The 20,417-nt window shown below is 50.3% G+C and overlaps 1 protein-coding gene across 8 annotated transcripts in view; it reads left to right on the top strand.

Moving 5' to 3' along the window:
• Ly6h (lymphocyte antigen 6 family member H) overlaps nucleotides 1-18,431 on the top strand; it is a 51,190-nt gene extending 32,759 nt beyond the window's left edge. The window contains exons 1-5 of one of the 8 annotated variants that reach the window (XM_085678871.2): nucleotides 15,955-16,109; nucleotides 16,358-16,426; nucleotides 16,913-17,040; nucleotides 17,476-17,607; nucleotides 17,833-18,431. In XM_085678871.2, the coding sequence (XP_085534997.1) occupies nucleotides 16,425-16,426; nucleotides 16,913-17,040; nucleotides 17,476-17,607; nucleotides 17,833-18,068 (498 nt within the window). In that variant the 5' untranslated portion in view covers nucleotides 15,955-16,109; nucleotides 16,358-16,424 and the 3' untranslated portion in view covers nucleotides 18,069-18,431. The other 7 variants (XM_085678872.2, XM_048454446.3, XM_048454444.3 and 4 more) reach the window with 7 other exon arrangements.
• Nucleotides 18,432-20,417: the final 1,986 nt, after the last annotated feature.

Below are 20,417 nucleotides of genomic sequence, written 5' to 3'. Positions count from 1 at the left end.
AGGCATTAAGCACATGGGCTTTCTGTCAGTCAGAGAATTATCCAGTCTCAAAATAAAAATTGCTTCGGCCTTTGTCCAGCGTCTGCCATAGACCCTTAAAAAGCCCCAAGCAAACAGTTCTATGGGTTTCCTCCTCTCTAGCCCCTCCCCACCTTGGAGCTTTGCTTGCTTTCCAGAGCATATTTAAAAAAAGAAAAAAAGAAGAAGAAGATTGACGTTCATCAGCTGTGCATTTGGCTTGGGAAATTAGAGAAGGAGCAATGTCACCTAAAGCAGGAGAAAAGATGGAGAAGAAGACCGCTGCAAAACCTAACAAAGTGGGGGGCAGCTGTATGTGGGGAGAGCCCGGAACAGGTTCTTTGTTCTAGGCAGGGCCCCTGGTTGGGAGCCTAAGTGCTGAGGGCTTGGGAGAGAGTTTGGTCATGTTGATCAGCTGGGCACCAGGGACCTGGCATCTTCCCGTTTCTCTGCTCTGCATCTGTTCATGTTGTCTGCGTCTGCAATCACGCTTTTGTAGGCTGCCGCTAAGCTGTCAAGGGTGGATATGCTTCTTTGTGTGTATTTGGGGGGGGCAATACTTTCCAAAGGTTCCAGAAGGTCCCACATGAGGGCTCCTCACACTTCAGTGGGTCAATAGAATCGGGAACCCATTGACTCCCCAGCTGAGGACAGAGAAGTAAGTGCCCCTGATGGCTCTAGACAGAACCCTCCCTCTGTCAGTGCCCAGGCTCCATGTGTAAGGGGCCCCCAGAGGGTCACACAAGTTTGCCGTTCACTAGATATGACTGTTGCTCAATAATTAAGCCTAGAGTTCAGTCAGCTCCTTTGTTCTGAGTGGTAAGCTTAACCTCAGGCAATTCCCAGGGTTCTTCTTCATCTCTGAGAGGCTCAGGTGGCACCAGGCACCAGACAGCTTTTCAAGGTCTGAGGAGGCAATAACTCATTAGCCCAAGTCCCAGCGAGGTTAACTGGCTCTACCTATGGGTCAGGTCTCCTGTGATCACAGCCACCAGGCCCTCTGTCCTGGAAAGGATGCAGCTGCACTGGGCGCTGTTCTCCAAGGTCCCGAGAGTGGAGTTGGAGCAGTTGCCTGGATAGAGAGAAGGAACCTGCTGGGGGGGGGGGATGGGAGGGAATGGATGGAGATAGCACTTCCAGGACAGCCAAGTGTATCCCCTTCACATGGCACTTCCCAGTAAGGCTCTAGGACCCAGCATCTCCCACTTTCCTGGAACTTAGAGATAGGAGCCCTGTTGTGAATCTATGGCTCCCAGATAAGGAAGGACTGGGACTCTTAGCCTTGGGGTACATTTTCTCAGGCTGTGCTGGAGAATTGAGGCCTGGGCAGTGTCTTTTTCCCCTGGTGCAGGCTATGGAGCTTGCTCTGGCAGGGAAATGATGGCTCTTCTGCAGACACCCAGAGACTGGTGGGCAAGCCAGACTGGGAATGGGAGCAGAAGGGTGTTCTCCTTCATTCCCCTTTAGTATGTCTATCTGGTTTCATTTTGGGGGAGTTGTTGAGGGCTCCCTAAGCCTGAAGATGGCCCAAGCTCTGGGTTCAGAGCCTCTAGGGACAGCCCACATGTGCTGTTAGGAAATGCTTATGCATGGGTTTTCCTTGGGCGTCAGCTCAGAAGGAACACTTCCTGTTCCCCAGGGACTCCTTGATGTCCTCCTCTACCACCCAGTTTGTGCCAAGCTCTGACATAAGGGGACAAAGGGTCTCAGTGTGTGTAGCCAGTGAGGGGTAGGGTGCTGCCAGCCCCTGGTGTTGCTACATGGTTGCTAGTTACCACAGAAACACAGGACCCTAAAACACTGGCCTGCTAGAGTACTCCTGCAGCATCCTTGTCTGTCCACCGTCCCCTGGCCTCCTGATGGAGGCATCCTGATGCTCGGGATGGCACTCAGCTGGTGGTACTATGTTTAGGCCATTTCTCCAGTGTGGCGATCAGGCTGAACCTTGCCCTGAGAGATCGACTCTGACCCCAAGGCTTGACTTCAGGACCTCCATCATGATTTGTTATCTAGTTCATGCAGAGCTTCCCTTGGCATCTAGTCTCTACCTGCCTCTGCTCACCTCAGCTAGACTCCTGTTAGGCCTCTTTAGAACCCATTGAACTCGCTGTAGCCTCATTAATTTTTTTGTTACTGACATTCATACATGCGTGGAGGTGTGTTTACTGTGTGACACGTAATGTGTGGTCTGAGAGTGATTATTAAGTTAGCATTAGTAATTAAGACTGAAACAAGTGCATCTGTGTTAGTCCCAGCCAGCTAGGGAGAGAAATCAAAGCCACTTGGTAAGTCGAAGGCAACAAAGCATGATTCAGCAGAAGACCTGGGTTGGGTTCCCAGCACCCACATCGGGCAACTCGCAATTGCTTGTAACTCCAGTTCCAGGGGATCTGATGTCCACTTCTGGCCTATGAGGGCTCCGGCACCAACACAGTGCACATAAATTCATGCAGAAGATGTGCACATACACGTGTGCACACACACACACACACACTAATTAAAAAGCTAACAGAACTTGTGAATTTGTTTTTATTCAATGTATTCTGGCATAAACATCATCAGATAAAGCTCATAGGAAGGAAGTGAAGATGGAATCACAGTTCAGAAGAATTCAATAGGAAACACCACAACCTGAAGGAGGAGAATGAGCCCACAGGTCCAAGGTGGAGCTCCCCCAGGAAAGACAGCAGGGCCATGACAGCAGTCCCGAAGGGGAAGAGCCTCGGCTCTCTTCAGTTCCCAGCACCCAAGGAGCATTAGTATCAAACACTGGGCAGCATGAAAGCCCCTGAAAGGAGAGAGAAACCCTCCAGTTTCCTTAGCTCCGTTTGGATCCCGGAAACAAAAGGGGTTTCTTCCTTTTATAGCTTTCCAGGGGAACGGGATGCTCCACACCACGTGACCCAGCCTGTGTGCTGGAAGCCAGGTGGGCAGTGATAAGAGTCTAGCTATAACTCAAGGCTGTCAGGTCTGAGGAGCGGGGAGAAGTACTCTGAGAGCTGCAAGGCCACACTCACACAGCTCCACACTTGCTTATCAACTCTGCAGGGGGAGGGGCTGTAGGGGATGGCAGCTAAAGAAAGGGTCTGTGACCTAGCAATATCCATCTATGTTTCTAATAGTGCTTTCCTGGAACCGAGGCCCCAGCTCTTTCTAGGCCTTACCGAGCACTCAGGTGTGTGGAACTGACTGAAGAGGCTGAAGGGGCCCAAGGATCTAAGTACGAAACCCTGAGGGTGAGGTAGGAGAAATAGGATGGAGATCCAGGCAGCCTGGAAAGAAACTGTAGGCTGAACCTACAGCCCTAGACCAAGGCCCTCCAGGCCCCCAGGCTCCCAAGGAGCTAGGGAGAAATGGGTAGGAGGAGGCACAGAAACTTGTGAGTCCCGGGCAACCTCTGGAAGCAAGCCAGCCAGTGTTAGAGCACAGCAAAGGGGCCGCTGGCTGGGGGTCTGCAGACCACAGGCCCTGCTTGTCAGCAGGAGCACTAAGAAGCCACAAAAGGAAAAGCTTCAGACAGCACCTCCCACCCCATTGCAGAAAAAGGGGCCCTTTGCCCTGGGGTGTGGGAGGGCAAAGAGAGAAGCTAGTAAAAGGAACAATAGGGGGGTGGCAACAGAGGAGGAAGAGTTGAGAAGGGGACAGAGAAAGAGCAGCAACAGGACAAAATGATGTGTGTGTAACTCACATACTAATCCCCTGAACACTAAGGAGCTTCTAGATATCTAGGAGGAGATGATAGAAAAAAATCGGAAATCATAAATGGACAGTTTCCAGATTTGCCGCACATGTAGCTCCTAACTCCATGGATAGAAGTTCAGTATCTTCTTCATCAGGAAGCACATCTCCCCCAAGACTGGCAGCTCTGGGTGATCAGCAGGACTCACCGCCTGTAGGGAGAGATTCCTGTCAGCGACACAGATACTTGCAGATGGACTGTCTTTCTGCCCACTTGAGGAACCCATTCCAAAGGCTACACCCGCACAAGTTCTCAGGGTAGTGACAGTTGTACCAGCTAAGGTGGGAACCTCCCAAGGGCCACTGCCACACGGCTGTCTGTGTACTGGTCCACAACCCTTCCCCCAGCATCACACAGCCCAAAAAAAGAGCACACAGGTCTTTCTTCGGGCTGTGCTGTTGCATAAAAATGCCAATGTGCTTCTGGTGGCCATGCCTGGTCTAAGGAGGGCGATGCCAACATAAGCAACTGTTTCTCGTGTTGGCAACAAAGAAACGAGACTCATCCCAAGTGAAGGGGAGACCTCAGAAGAGAAGACAGGGTGGAGCAATAGGGGTGGAACAACAGGGCTGGTGCACCTGCCAAGGCACCTTGCCCTGGAGTTCTGGCTTTGTAATAATATGAGCGTTTTTACCTACGTAGTAAAAATGGTAAGAAAAAAAAACCAAAAAATTTTTGAGCTGGGCAGACTGGTGCATGCCTACAATCTCAGCTGTCAGGAGGTGATGGCAGGGAAGCAGGAGTTCACAATTTTAAAGGGTTTCTGTGGCTGTCCATGGACCAGTCTCTCCCTCCCACCCCCCACCCCATGCCTCTCAAACAGCAGCAGTAACAAAACCCTTCGAAATGGGAAAACAGCCAAGATAAGAGTGCCCAGCTGTATGTCAAGTCGGCAGGAACTTCGCAGGAAGGAGAGAAAGGTAGCAGCCTCCGAATGTTGTTCTCTGAACAAAGACAGTGTGGCAGCATCGGGGCAAGATGACCCGCAAAGCAACGCTCGCTCGCTCGCTCGAGTTAACTCGCAGCCGTCTTGTTTGTAATAACAGCCGTGTATTTTTGAAGCCTCACAAAGCAAGCAAACAAGCGGATGTTGTGGATGATGTCTTCCCCCGCAGCAGCATTTTAAGGGAAGAGACACAGGTTAAAAGGATGACGAATAAAACCATTGAAGCCTTGAATTTGAAGAGATGAGCGAGCAAGTGTTTCTGGGAATGAATTGTTCATGCTTTCTGATTGTTTCTCCTTTAGGAGAGGGGGCCTGTTTCCTGATGTTCCTTGTGCTGCAGTTCTGGCGTGGTTTGTCCCCCAGAGGTTTATAACGCTCAGAACTTTATCCAAATCTGGTGGTACCAGGAGTGGGATCTTTAAGAGGTGGGGCCTCATAAAAGTTCTTGGGGCTCACCCTCAAGGGGGATGGACTCATGCTGTCTGGGGAGTGGGTGGATTCTCATGGGATAGGATTAATTCATGGCCCTGAGAAGGTCTGGAAGAAAATTCAGCTTTCTTAGCTGACTGCCTTGCTTCCTCTCTTATGCAACCTCGACGGTGTGTGTGTGTGTGTATGCACACATGTGCCACAACATATAAAGGTCAAGTGTCTGTCCCTACCTTCCACCTTGTTTGAAATGGAATCTCTTGTTCACCACCACACACACACACCAGGAACTTCTCCCTCTCCACTCCCCCAGTTCCCACAAGAGCACTGAGGTCACAGAGCTACTGTGATCACAGAGCAGCTGTGTGTGGGCTCTGGGGATCCAAACTCACTCAGGTCCTCAGTCTTGTATGACAGACACTTTACCCACTGAACAGTTTGCCCCATCTTCTCTTTATATGTGACCCAAGTGTCAGGGCATGTGGCACTGAGCACCCTCAGTGTGGGCTTCAGATGCTCGTGTAAGAGTCAAGAACTGCGGGAAAACATAAGACTCCAGGGCAGGAAGTAGAGGGACCATGAGGGAGTTCCCAGAGCTGAGCCACATCACAGAAAGTGCCTGTGTCCTGTGCAGCACCGCACACACCCACATGGTTGCAGTATAGAGTTCTCTCTCTCTCTTTCTCTCTCTCTCTCTCTCTCCCCAAGCCCAGCAATTGCTTAGACCATCACCTGACCTTCAAATCTGACAATCTACATCCAGCTGTTGACTGGAGAGCCTAAGAAGTTCATGTCCACACCAAGGCCTGGGGTGTAAAAGGCCACAGCTGGTGTCCAGCATCTAACGACAAGCCCTACTTGTGGGCATTCATCTGAGCAGCTGTTCCTCGGCGAGGTAAAGGAACACTGCTAGCCTGCAGTGACACGCGTCAAGGAATGACACAAAATAACATACCATGTGTGTTGCCTAGGCTTTTTTCTTTTCTATTCTTTTTTTTTTTTTTGGTTTGTTAATAAACACAAGCTAAGGCCATCTGGAAAGAAGGAATTTTAACTGAGAAACTGTCTCTATCGAGTTGGCCTGCAGGCATGTCTGCGGGGGCATTTTCTTGATTAATGATGGATGTGGGAGGGCCCAGTCCACTAGGGACAACTTATCCTTGAGGCAGATTGTCCTGGTTTATATAAGAAAGCAGGCTGAGCAAGTGATGGGAGCAAGCCAGTAAGCATCACCCTCCTCGAGTTCCTGCCCTGACTCCACTCCATGTAGGACTGTGACCGAGCAGCTGTAAGCTGAGACAAACCCTTTCCTCTCCAGGTTGGATTTGGTCGGTGTTTTATCACAGAAAAAGAAAGCAGACCAAGACAACCTGGATTTCCACTCCCACAAGGGTCAGGGCAGACAACACTTAACTGCAACCCTTTCTCTTATATTTTTGCTTGTGTGCCTCGCTTTTCATAGCTGAGCCATTTCTCTCCAGCCCCAATACAGACTTTTCAAATTTCCTAATGGTTGTCTTGGGAAAGGAGGAGAACTGTGAGTGGGCAGGAGGGAATTTGGGGTATGTGTGTGATGGAAATGTCTGGTTTGCAGAGGACTTTGGGTGTCATGTGGCTGATAGAATTTGCTGTGGAATGGCTTACCCATTTCACTAAGTAAGATTTTTACTTCTGATTTCACACTGTTGACTAGCCAATGACACACATGCTGGGGTCTCAGGGGGACGATGTAGATGTCCACAGCTCCTTTGGAAGTCCTTCAAGAAGGCAAGATGGGAGGGAGGACTGGAGGGAAGGGAGACACCCAGCAAGCTAACAGAGCCTGTGGTGCTGGAATTGTGGCGACTGCTTGTTCAATTCTCCCAACTTCTTCTTCCATAATAAAACATTAAGTAGGAGGATGGACCGTTCAACCTGAAGAGGCTCCTCTAGTCATGGACACACTTATAATTCCAGCACAGAGGAGGTGGAGATAGGAGGATCCCTGAAGCCCATTGGCTACCAGGCTAGCCTATTTGGTGAACTGAAGAGGCAGCAAGGCAGCTTGGAGTGGCTGCCGTGAGAGTGTCCTACATGGTAGATGTTTAGGCCAGCAGAGGTTTATTCTCATTCTCTCATGCAGTTCAAAGCTAGAGGGTACGTTTTGTTGTTCTAGAAGGGCCTTGTAAAGAGCAAGCAAGAGTGATACTCCTGAGCCATGCTGAGGCTAGAATAGAAGGTTTCTGGATTTGTTTGTTTTTGAGCTAAACTCTCGCTCTGTAACCCAAACTGGCCTGAAACTCATGATGTAGCCCAGGCTGGTCTTAACCTTGTGGCAATCCTCCTGCTGTAGCCTTCCAAGTAGTGAATTGCAGGTGTGTGATATCATACTCAGTCAAGGTGTCAGCAAGTCTCTGAGAGTCAAGAGAGGGTCTTCCCCACCATCAGAGCCTAGCTGCAGGCTTGGCTTGTGGTCACATGACATCCTCACTTTGTATCTCTTCTTCCGGTTCCTCTTGGGGGCATGTCACCGGGAAGTTTTAGAAAACAATGATTTCTTTATGTCATGGGTATGAGCCACTGCAATAGGACCAGCTTCTGTGACTCCTCCAAGCTCAGTCTCAGGGATCCTGGCAGCACTGACCAAAGCAGCAAGCTCTGCAGCATACCTCAGCATCCCCCCGCCCCGCCCCTCATCCCTGCCATCTGCTCTCTTCTCTCTGGTTCTGGGACTATTGGGTCCTGGGCTGCTAATGACATAGAAAATGGAACCTTGGCACTGTCCCTGGTTCTGAATGGCAACTCCAACTTACCAGTCCTTTACATAAGAAAAGAGATCTAGGAGTAGAAGAGTTGGTTCAAACAGTTGAGAGCACTTGTTGATTTTGTAGGGGACTGGGGTTCGAGTTCCATCACCCACTTGGTGGCTCACAATCATCTGTAACTCCAGTCTCAGGGAATCTGATGTTCTTACTCCATGGGCATACTTATTATCCCAGTTCAGGGGAGGTGAAGACAGGACCATCTCTGAGGTCCACTGGCTACCAGGCCAGGCTTTTTGGTGAGCTCCAGAGAGGCCTCAAAAATCAGTGTACTCTCTCTCCCTCCCTTTCTCTCTTTCCTTGGCTTGCTTGGAACTCTCTATGCAGACCCAGCTGGCTTGGAGCTCACAGAGATCCACCCACCTCTGCCTCCCTAGTGCTGGGATTAAAGGTGTGTCCCACCATGCCCAACCAAGATGGACAGCTTCTGATGAACCACACCCAGGTTGACCGCTGACCTCCACAAACATGAACACACACGTGCACCCCCCACATGAACATATACATACAACTGCAGATACACACCAAAAGTAAATAAGTAACTAAACAAACACTGGGCCATCAACACACAATCCTTTGTATGGTACTTAGCAGAGTGTCCCTGGTAGGGTCAAGACCCACTGTCCTTGCTAATCCATGGCCCTAAGGACAGTAGTATGGGCCAGGTTAGGTTGGAAGAGGGTAGTCAGAGCCCACTCCCTGAGGGAGGCTGCCCAGGCTACAGGGGCCAGGTCACACCTTGGCAAATCATTTTTCATTTTTTTTTTTAAAAAAAAGCCCCCCCCCCTTTTCCACTGCTAATCATGACTACCATTGTTATTGCCTGCAAAAATCCTGATAGGGAAAACCAACAGACCGCAAGCATCAGGAGGAAGTCAAAGCAGCCTAGAAACCAGGTTGGGAATCTCGTCTCCCTGGCAACCAAGTCCAGCCTGGGGAGAGCAGGTCTCAGGCTCTCCATTTTCTGTGCTCCCGAGGGGCCACCCTCCCCTCCTCACACATTATTCTTTCTCCCTTCTAGCTTCCTCCTGTACCCTGCCCCCACCCCAGCTCATGCATAAGCTAGTCCTTACCCACCTGTGTTTCCCCGTGTGGCAGGCAGATTGCCTTCAAATGCAGGGGTTTAAAACAGCAAATTCATTTCCTCTTGGTGCCTCTGCAGGAATCCAGGTGCTTTGCTGGGATCTCACGACAGGCTGGGGCTTCTGGCCCATCTGAAAGCTTGGATGGGGGTTCTACTCCCTAACCCACTCGTGGGGTATTGACAGACTCCACCCTTGTTCCTTAAGCTTCTTCACAAGGTGGCTATACCAGGACTGGGGCCATGTAAGTGCTGAGAGAACCAAGACAGAAGCCATAGTCTTTGTGATTCTCTCTTGAATGTGCTGTCTTTGTTAAAAAGCAAGTTCATTTAGCTTGGGCCTAGGGAGGGGGTGCATGACATCACAGGATGTCTGAGGGTGGTGTCTGGCAGGGGTCTTCCCTGCAAGCCCATTTCACCACCTCTCCTTGATACTGATATTTGGGGCCACAGGAACTTCCTACATGTCTGAACAGAAGTCTGTCAGAGGGTTTCATCTTGGGAATGGACTGGCTGTGCTCAGGAAAGACCCCCATGCCATGGTGGACCCCTTACAGCCACACCATGTCTGTATGGAACTCCAGGGTCAACAGAAGTCAGCCTTATGCTAGGACATACAGAAATACTGCCCTGTCCCCTGCCTCATGAAGGGTAGCATGAAATAAAGAGTGAGTGAACCAAAAGTGGTTGAAGATGGTCAGATCTGGGCGCTGTCCTGTCTTAACCCATCCTTCGACCTCGTGGCTTTCTGCTGTGCATAGCCTGAGCCACCCTCTGCTTTTTCCCATCCCTTTGTTTCCCCTCAGAGAAATTTGCCCAGATTCTTATCTACATCCTTGGTGTTCTCTACCGTGCACACAACAGCCTAGGCTGCCTCCTGTTGGCCTGGCTGGCCCAGTCTGCCTTGTTCCCCAGCACAGGAGCCCCACAGACATGAAGCATCATGCTGGCAGAGAGATCCTGAGTGAGGACCAGCTGATGGAAGGTAGTGAGGGCATGGCTATACTTGTTGGGTGCTCTGATGTCTTAAAACAGCCCTTAGCAATTCCATCCCTGCTGGTTGCTTTTTGTGACCAGGGAAGGCCAGTATGGACTACAGGGGGGTCTGATCATCATACATCACCAGTGTCCTACACTGCTCAGGATTCTCCAGAAACTGAATGGGTGTGTAAATATACAGGGTTATTTTAAGGAGGGGTTCACATGATTGCGGGGATTAACAGTTCTAACCCCTGCAGGTGGGTCAACAGGCAAGAGCCCCGAGGCAACCATGCCCAAAGCTAGGACTGGCAGGATCCCTACCTGTTCAGGCACCCTGAAGCTTCCCTTCTATTCAGACCTTCGGCTAATTAGAAGTGACCTACCCACACTATGGGGTACTGCTTACTTAATCAAAATTCTTTTTAAAAATTGTTTTTATTGAGCTATGTTTTTCTCCACTCCCCTCCCTTCCTCTCCCCTCTCCTTCTACCCATGCTCCCAATTTACTCATGAAATCTCGTCTTTTTCTACTTCCCATGCCGATAAGATCCATGTATGTCTCTCTTAGGATCCTCTTTGTTGTTTAGGTTCTCTGGAATTGTGAATGGTAGGCTGGTTTTCTTTGCTTTACATCTAAAAAAGTGAGTGAGTATATGTGATATTTGTCTTTCTGGGTCTGGGTTACCTCACCTAATATGTTTTCTAGATCTATCCATTTGCCTACAAATTTCAAGATGCCATTTTTTTCCCACTGTGTAGCACTCCATTGTGTAAATGTACCACATTTTCCTTATCCATTCTTTGGTTGAGGGGCATTTAGATTGTTTCCAGGTTCTGGCTATGACAAACAATGCTGCTATGAACGTAGATGAGCACATGTCCTTATGGTATGTACCTAATAAAGATTTAAATGTTAATCTATGCTATAAGATGGGACAGTGAGTAAATATTCTTGCTGCTAAACCTTAAATTCAAGCTCTAGGACCCACATGATGGGAGGGGAGAACTGACTCCTACATGTTATCTTTTGACCTCTGACATCTGCCCTACTGTATAGCAGTTTTTTCTTAGATAAGCCTCTATCATGGAGGAAAGCTGGTTACAACACAGGACTCAGGATGTTGTAAAGGGAGAGGAAACTGTCAATCCTGTAGGGAAGTCCTTTAAATTCAGGAAATAAAAAACAAGGCCTCAGGAAGTTCCTGAAACCAACTAGACTCACTAGGACCCTTACCTAGCAAATGTATATAAGCAGTGAGGACCACTGGGACCACTCTAAGGCCAACCAAGCCACCTGAGAGAGACAGAGAGCAGCTGAGCTGCCTGGAAGAGACCCTCTCCAACCTGTGGCTCTGCCTGCAGGTCGTGCAGTGTGCCCTTGGTGTCTAGCTTTCCTGAACTTATCACCTATCCTAGGATGGGTTTTTGGTGATCCAACTGTCTTTGAGTCATTTCTGTCCTGCAAGGAGTCCCCATATTTCTCTAAGTAACACTGAAATGACTAAAATCTGTTGGTTCAGCAAGTTGGACTTTGGTGGTATCTTGCTTTAGTCTGTTGTGGTTCCCTATCTGGGGTGACAGATAGCTGCTCCTATCTCTCCTGTAATAATGTTACACAACATACCCACAGTCATGGCACATCCCCCAAATACAAACAGATAAATAAAATGTAATTAATGTTAACCTGGCTGGATCAGGTGGCACTCATCTGGGCTACCTAGTGACTTGAGATTAGCACGGGCTACATAGTGAGACCCTAGGAATAAAGGAAACAAGAGAAAGGGAAAAAATTGCTTGTTAAATGTTAATCTCATCCAAAAACATCTTCAAAGACACACCCAGAATAATGTTTGACTTATCATCCAAGTACCATGGGCTAGCAAGATATCACACAAAATTAGTTATATACTCTCCAACAGGAATTTTCTCACCCACAGTCCTCAGGGCACAGTCCATGCCCTATACTGTGGACCCCAGACCATGAAGGTTCTGATATCTCGCCTCTCATGCCATCTCCCTGTCGATTCCCAGGCTCCCTGTCTGTCCACCCCACCCTCATCTTGCCTTCCTTCCAGTCCTGCATCCGTGGTGTCTCTCCACTTCCAGCCTTTACATGTGCTGCCTGCCCCACGTGTGGTCCCTTCATTGAGAGCTGCCCATGGTTGCCCTGGAAACCTTCCTCTGCATCCTGAGCATCTAAAGGAGTCTAAAGTTCATCGCTCACTTAGCTGCTTCTTAACAATGCAGGGTCTTGGTTCCCCCACCCCAGAGCAGCCTCCTGTCTGACACGTGCTGCTGCCCAGGGCTCCAGCTGTCTAGAAGCCACATGGCAGATGTCTTTGTTTGTATAAGATGATTTAGATTTCTCTTCTTGCATGCCAGTTCTCTGCTCACTCTTGTATCTGGGCTTCCTTTTACCACCATGCTCCTTCTTGAAGTATCTTTTTACATGATTATTTAGTGAAGGGTGGTTAGTGGTAAAATTCTCTGAATTTTATCTGACAAATGTTTATTTAAACTATAAAATAGCCTTCTAGTTGTGGTGGGGCATGCTTATAATCCCAGCCTTTGGAAAAGACAGAAATATGGGGGATCAGGAGTTCAGGGTCAGTCTGGGCTATATAGCAAGTTCAAAGCTAGACTGAATTACATGCGAGCCTATCTTTATAAAAAAAAAATAACACCCCAAATCTCCCACAACAAACACAAAATAATCAACCAAAAGCTTCAAGTCAGGATACTAGCTTTCTTGTTGCTCTGACAGAAACGCCTCTATAATCAACTTAAACGAGGGAAGATATACTATGGCTTCCTGTCTCAGAGGTGTCTGTCTACGTTCTTGGTACCAGGCTTTGGGCAGGACATCATGACAGGAACATTTGATAGAGAGGCTGACAGGAAGCCAAAAGATAGAAAGGACCAGGGGCAGCTCCCCAGGACCTGCCACCAGTCCTCATTGCTCCATTCCCATCCCCTAAAGTTTCCAGGAAAATCCCCTATAGTGCTACCCGCTAGAGACTGACACTTGGGGGGGGGGGTAACCTTTATCACCAAACGTAAGTGTAGTGGTACCCACCTGGTACCTCAGAACTCCAGAGGCCGAGGTGTGAGGATAGTGAGTTGAGCTACCCAGCATGACCATGAAACAAGAAAGCAATACCAAGGGAAGTGTTACATTTGATTAATAATAGTTGTGTTTTAGAGGTACCAGGGAACCTTTAGATACACAGTACATTGTAGAATAATTAAACAAAGCCAATCAACTTTTCATCCTCTCAAGTTTTCAGTGAGGACATTTAAAATGCTTTATCTTACTAATTTAAAAAATATATATTGTATTAACTATGGTCCTGGGCTGTGTAACAGATCTTAATGACTTACCCTCCTGTCTAAGGGAAACTGTGTCTCTTGGTGCCTAGCACCTGGTCTTCGCCATTCTCTCTGCTTCTCAAATGAGATCCTGCACACATTCCGCTCCTCAGCATCCTGCCAACACTTGTGCTACCCATCTTTCTTGTAATCATCATCCTAATTGATGTCAGGTCACATTTCATTATGGCCTGAATAAGTGTTTCCCTGGTAACCAGTGATGTTCAGTATTTTTCTGCAAACCTGGAAACTGCCTGGATGCCTTCTTTTGAGCAGTGCCTACTTAGAATCTTTGTTGATTTTCAGTCAGGCTCTTTGATTTCTTGCTACTAAACTGTTCTTTAAACTGTTGGTTAGCTGAAAAATTTGTTTTGCACTTAATTTTGGGGAAAACGGTGCACAAAAGCCTGAGTTGGTTTTTTTTTTTCCAGAGCACTATAAAGATACTATTTCATTCTCTTTGGTTTTGATAGTCCTGCCACCAGATTCATTAGAATTATCGCTTTCATTTTTTTAGATTTTCCTGTCTTTGGTGGTCTGCAATTTCACTGTGCTCTGCTTAGATAAACTGCCATTTGTTATTTTAGGTATTATACATTAGAATCTTTACCCACATTTACCTTTCACCAGTTCTGACTTATTTTAAGTAGAATGTCTCCAAACACCAACTTTGAGGTTTCAATTAGACTTTCCTTGGCTCTCTGCATACAGTTTTTGGTAGTTCTTTTACGTGTCTCGACTTACCTCTTGTGTTACATTCCTGATTACTTCTGGGCAGGAGCTCTACCACTGAACTACAAACCCAGCCTTTCTTGATGATTTCTCTAGATTTGTCTTCCAGTTCATAAATTCCCTCTTCATCTTTGTCTAATTTGCTGGCCAACTCTGCAGAGTTTTTCTTTTTTAAAGAATAACTTTGTTAAGATATAACACATTACATAACATACAATGCACTCTTTATTGGATACATTTTCAATAAAGTGACTTGTAGTGTATTAACAAAGTTGTGTATCCATCATCATGATCTAATTGTGGGGCATTTCATTACTACAAAATGAAATTTTAATCATTTCGTTTATTAATAGTGTCCCAAACCAGTCATTCTCGCTCCCTCCCTCCCCCATATTTGGCTAATCTTTTTTGTCTTTGTTGGATTTTTAAATTTTGGGCATTTCACATAAATAAAATGGTTTTTTGTTTTGTTTTTGTTTTTATTGTTTGTTTGCTTGGTTTGTTGTTCCTGTTCCTTCTTTCTTGGTAACTGACTTCTTTTACTGAGAATACTTCCAAGGTTTCCCTTGATCTTTAATCATTTAAGTTAAGTTTCATGGTTTTCTTTCTTTCATATAAACTTGCTGTTCAACTTGTGGTTATATGGTCCTTCTTTAACATGTCTTTTTTCTCTTGTTTTAAAATTGATTTTATTGAGCTATATATTTTTTCTGTGCTCCCCTCCCTTCCTCTCCTCTCCCCTTTCAGCCCTCTCCCATGGTCCTCATGATCCCAATTTACTCAGGAGATCTTGTCTTTTTCTACTTCCCATGTATATTAGATTCATGTATGTCTCTCTTAGGATCATCATTCTTGTCTAAGTTCTCTAGGATCTTTAGCACATCTTAATAAGAACATTATCTTTGTAGTCTAAGATCTCTGTGTAACTCTTTGGTTTGATCTCTGTGTAACTCTGGTTTGCTAGCATTGGAGGTAAATCTAGACAGGCTTTTCCAAGTGGTGGTCATGATGAACTGGGTTCACGGACCATTCACTCGCCGGCCTGCAGCCCTCTCTCTGCATCTCCACAGAAAACACTTACCTAGAAGCCTCATCAGCCAACTCTACTCTGCGAGAATTCATACTAAGGCTCATTCTCCGACCTGCACAGGTTCTGCCCACACCTGTCCTCTGTCCAGCAGACTGGTTTTGGACTCCATTATGGTATTGACTCGTTGGAAGAGAATTGTGTGTGAACTAATTCTTACCCTCTGCACTCTCTTCATCTAGATCCTTTCTTCAAAATGTCTAGTCCCTCTCTTCTTCAGCACTCGGAACTACTCAAGTGCTCGGGATGTTTGGTCTCATTATTGGCATGTCACCTAGGGACTGGTGCGGCACTGAGCAGGAGGCTCTGACTGTGTGTTCGCCTTACCTGTAACTTAACACTCAGACAGCAAGCGATGTGCTCTACACTGAAGTAATGCATATGCAATTTAGAATAAGGAGAACAGACACTATGCGCTCAAACTGACAGTCCAGGCTGCCACGTCTGGTAAGGATATGATATAGTGACAGTCATTTGTCTGGTGTAAGGTTCGTGGGCAGAGCAGACAGAAACCAAGGTTTGCCTAGGTATGAAACGGAGCAATGGTAGCTGTGGCTTATGCAGAGCCCAGGAGAGATAGAAGGACCAGGTGGAGCGCGAGGTGTGAATCTGGCCAACCCAGACCAGGATTGTCACCTTCTGGGTGTGGGTGTGGTTGGTGACAAAAGTCCCTGGGGCTGGGTTGCTGGTGGGCATCGTGGGCGCTCTTAGGAGTGGAATTGACTGGAACAATCGGAAGCAAGGTGGAGGTTGGAGAGGGAGGAGCCCCAAGGCTGGGCGTCTGAACCCCATGACCGACCACTATTTCCCTCCTTCGCTGCGTCTTTGTGCATTTCGCTTCCTTTAGCAGCCAATGCTCTTCCGAGAATCTGCAAGGGGACCACGGCCAAGCAGAGGGGGAGGATCCTCCCACGCCGAGTAGGGAGGTGGGTAGGGGTGGGGGGCAGCTGCTGCGGGAGTGGGAGGCCTAGAGGGGGCGTTGCGCGCGGGCGAAGGGCGCAAAGGCCGGGTAGGGCGACCTGCTGCTTGGCCTCCAGCCCCGGGCACCCCCGCCCCGCTCGTCTCCCCACCGCGCGCGGCCCCCGCCCCGGCTCCGCCCCGCCCCTCGCGCGGGGTCCGCGTCTGCGGCTGCGTTCCCCGAAAGACGAAGCTGCGCCCCGGTTCCGGTCCGCAGGGAGACCGAAGGGCATCGCTTCTCGCGCCACGACCGCTGCTGATCCCGGAGTGCTGACACCCCAGGGATGTGAGTGCGCCCCCGACCCTGAGGCCCGCACTCCACGCCCCGCTTCGCGGTGAGCGCGCACAGGGACCAGGGGAGGGGACTCGGTGCGGGGTTCCCGGCCCCCCAGCCCAGGGGTGGGGAAGAGGACAGGGACGCGGCGCGCACCCCTCCCCCGCCGGCAGGTAAGGTGCGCTTCCTCCTCCCGCCTTTCCTGTCCGGACGCACCTACAGCTCCCTGGGGAGAGAAGACACCCTGCTCACGCAGGTGCAGGGCGAAGGTTGTGAGGACCTCGGGCGGCCACCTCACTAGAGAGGGCAGATTTCTCTTCCCTGGCGGGGAAACGGTGATGGTGGATGCTCTGGGAGATGGGTTGGGGGTGGGGCATCTCAGGCTCCTGGAAGGACTCCCCCCCTTCCCCGTGATTCCTGGGGAATGGTCGTTTCCTGGGTCCGAAAATGGAAGGGTCCTTGGCGTTGGGTCCTCTGACTGAGGCTTTTCCCTTCCAGGCCTGCCCCCCAGAGGACTTCTGTCTGCAGCCCCCGCTCCTCTCTCAGGCTCTCTCAGAGCATGCTGCCTGCGGCCATGAAGAGCCTCGGCCTGGCACTGCTGGCCTTGCTGCTGTGCCCCTCGCCGGGTGAGTCGGGGGCCCACAGGGAGGGGTCCCATATGAGTGGGACCACCACTTATATCTCAGCTCCAGCCATTGGGGCTCTCCCCCACCTGAAGACATCCAGCGTCTTTCCAGCGGGCTTCTGGTACTGCGTAGAGGTCCCTCATTCTCAGAGGTCCAGCGGGCTTCCTATTAAGTCGGGTGGGCCTTTTCTGTCTTGGAAACCTCCCATCTTTGAGGGTACTATGTGGAGAAGTAAGAGGATGGGGGAGGCAGGATGTGCAGATACAGCCACAGGGTCAGCCTGGAGGCCCTTTGGTCGGGTCTTGTGGGAGTGGAACTCGTCTATGGGCATGGGTCTGCCATGACAGCTGCAGCAGGTTGGGGAAAAGAGGGTGCAGGGTCTGGGTGTCCAGGCCTGGGTTCCTCTGGTCATCACCCTCCCCGTGCCCTGCCTAGCCCATGGCCTGTGGTGCCAGGACTGCACCCTGGCCAATTCCAGCCATTGCGCCCCGAAGCAGTGCCAACCGACCGACACCGTTTGTGCCAGCGTGCGGATTACCGACCCCAGCAGCAGTAAGCCCGGACCTGGTGAGGGCGCGGGGCTACTGAAAGGGAGATGTGGGGAGAGGTCAGAGGTGTCCTCTGAATTCCTCTTGCCTGGGACAAGAGCATGAGTTTGAGGCAAGACGATACTGGCTTGCTCCTCCCTGACTCCAAGTCCGAAACTGATCTTTAGGACCCTGGGTCCTGGGGGGAGGGACAGCGCTCAGGTGGAGATGGACCTCAGCATCATGCCTTCTTCTTTCCCCCCAGGCAGGAAGGATCATTCTGTGAACAAGATGTGCGCGTCCTCCTGCGACTTCGTTAAGCGGCACTTTTTCTCAGATTATCTGATGGGGTTCATTAACTCTGGGATCTTAAAAGTCGACGTGGACTGCTGCGAGAAAGATCTGTGCAACGGGGCGTCAGCAGTGGGACGCAGCCCCTGGGCCCTGGCTGGGGGGCTCCTGCTCAGCCTGGGGCCTGCTCTTCTCTGGGCTCAGCCCTGAGGCCCCTCCCTCCCTCCTGCAGGGCCTTGGAGCTTGTCCCCTGAGCCCGTTGCTGCCCCGTCCCCAGCCTGGCCTGGCTAGGGTTGGGACCGCAAGAGCTTGGCATCAAGGTCTGTGGCTCTCAACCTCCCTAGATGTGAGCCTTCTCCGTTTCCCCACTAGCTCCATATCCCAGGCAGCTGGACATCTCCAGGAGACCAGACATCCTGGCAGGAAGCTGGGGTGGGGGGAGGGGGAGGGCAGGGGACGGGGACCCTCCAGGTCCCCAAGGGGAGGGAAACCAAGCCAGGGACAGCCCAACAGCCTGGCCTGAGGGGCATTAACTACAGAGAAATAAAGTCACTTCTGAGTCTTGTGCCTGGATCTGAGCCTGGGTGTTGGAGGTGGGGGAGGGTCTTGATAGGGAGCAAGGGCCGGGCCAGGCCCGGTGACACCTGACAGGTGGGGGTGTGGTCAGGGGTTCAGAATGGTGGGTGTATATGCTGGGACACCTGGAGATGCCCTGAGTAGAGAACTGCTTGGGGCTGGGAGCTCGGGAGGGGACACTTAAGGAAGGCGGGGTGGGAGCTAAGATGGACAGGATCACACTGTGGGGCTGCGGAGGAGGTGTGAGCATTTTGCATGGGTATAAGAGGTGCTTGTCGATGCCTTCTACAGGGCACATGGGCAGCCTGCGTGTGTGCCTTCTGCTGGTGCCAACAGACCGCAGTCAGTGCCTACTCCGCTTACAGTCACATGGTCACACTTACAGGTGCCTGCACACACAGGCGCCGAAATACCCTCCCCAGCGTCCCCATCACCTCATGTGGTGTGTCCAGATACACATTCACACCCTGCCTGGGATGCGCATTTGCCCATTTGAAGACCTGTGTGCCTGTCCAGCTCTCTTTTGCTTCTACCTGCCCTGAATCCCCAGGGGCTTGGATTTGGGTGGCGGAAAACGCTGGGGTGGTTGAAGGCCCTGGGGTTGCTTAAGGTGGAAGTGGAACCCTCACTTCCTGGGCTCTGCCCCTTCCCTGGATATCTACACCTGCTGCCCCACTCTGAGCTGTGGTCCTGCATGGATGGAGTTCTGAGCCCTGAAGATGCTGATCCCCGTGCAAGGTGGCAAAGGCGGGCAAGATGGGGAAGACTCATACAGGTAGATGAGCTGTTCTGGCCCTTCCGCCCCAGCTGCTGGTCTTCAGTTTCCTCCCTGAGTCCAGCCCTGCCTTCTGTTCCTTGCCAGGTGTTCCACAGATGGTTTGCGTGTACAGGCTCACCCTGCCACACTTAGAGGACACCCCAGGCATTCCCAGGGGCCTGAATTTTGGCCAGTGCTTCCCCCCATGCCACCTGTAGCTGACCTAAACCCATGGCCACTGCTGGGCCCTGGCTCTGCCCAGAAAGGGAACTAGTTTCTGTAGGATCTAGCCTTGACATTGTTCCTGGGTGCCGTGCATAGGTGACAGGAGTAAGGGTTCAGGTGGGGGACTGGGAGCGGGGAGCTTCCTGTCATCATTGATTGCTGATGTCTGAACTCAGATGGAAGAAAGAAGGTTAGTGCCTCTTACCTCCTTCTAAAGTGCTGCCTCTGCTGATGCCTGGTGCCTGGGGAGCCCAGAACACAGCTGGTGGAGGGAAAGGATGTATATGGAAGGAGCAGGAAGGCTGCAAGTGCTGGGTGCCTGGGAGAAGTCCTTGAAGCTTCTGGAAGGCCAAGCTGCCGGCTGGAGACGAGCTTGGAGCCCACATTCGTTCAGGCAAAACTTTATGTGCCAAATGCATTGTCTGAATGGTCCTTAAGAACAAGAAGGAGCAAGACTTCTACCTCATAGAAGAACACATGAGATTAGAAGGGAAACTCTCTTGTTGTACCCCTGAGGGGCTCCGGAGGGAAGGGTAGCAGGCAGAGGGTCGGGCCCCTCCAGCAACCTTCTCTGAGCTACCAATGTCCTCATCTCAAGAAGAGTTCCTGTGGTCAGCTTTGGTGTGGTATCAGGGTGCCTTCCGCAGTGGTGATAGGTACAGGCTCTCAGGACAGGGCTGAGTGCGCCCTGTGTCCCTGGTCTTTATTTTTTTAAATTACATTGAGTTTTGTTGTATTGTGAATGTGTGTGTGGTACACACGTGAAGGACAGAAGACAACGTGGGGGGGGGTTGGTTCTCTCTCTTTTTATCATGTGGGTTCTGGGGATGAAACTAAGCGTCAGGCTTGGTTGCACGTGTCTTAATGGGCTGAGCTGTCTCATGCCCCTCCTGGACCTTTTTGCCAAGCAGCTCCTTAGCAAACTCCTCCTAGGGAGTTACAGATGACCTGTGGTTTCCAAGCTCTGACATGTCCTGGGAATGGACAGCACTGCTTGATTT

The sequence above is a fragment of the Myodes glareolus genome, chromosome 19 (assembly GCF_982192425.1).
Source record: "Myodes glareolus chromosome 19, mMyoGla1.1, whole genome shotgun sequence".
Classification (NCBI taxonomy): Eukaryota; Metazoa; Chordata; class Mammalia; order Rodentia; family Cricetidae; genus Myodes; species Myodes glareolus.
Note: the sequence above shows the minus strand (reverse complement) of the source record. Positions and strands in the feature narration are given on the sequence as shown.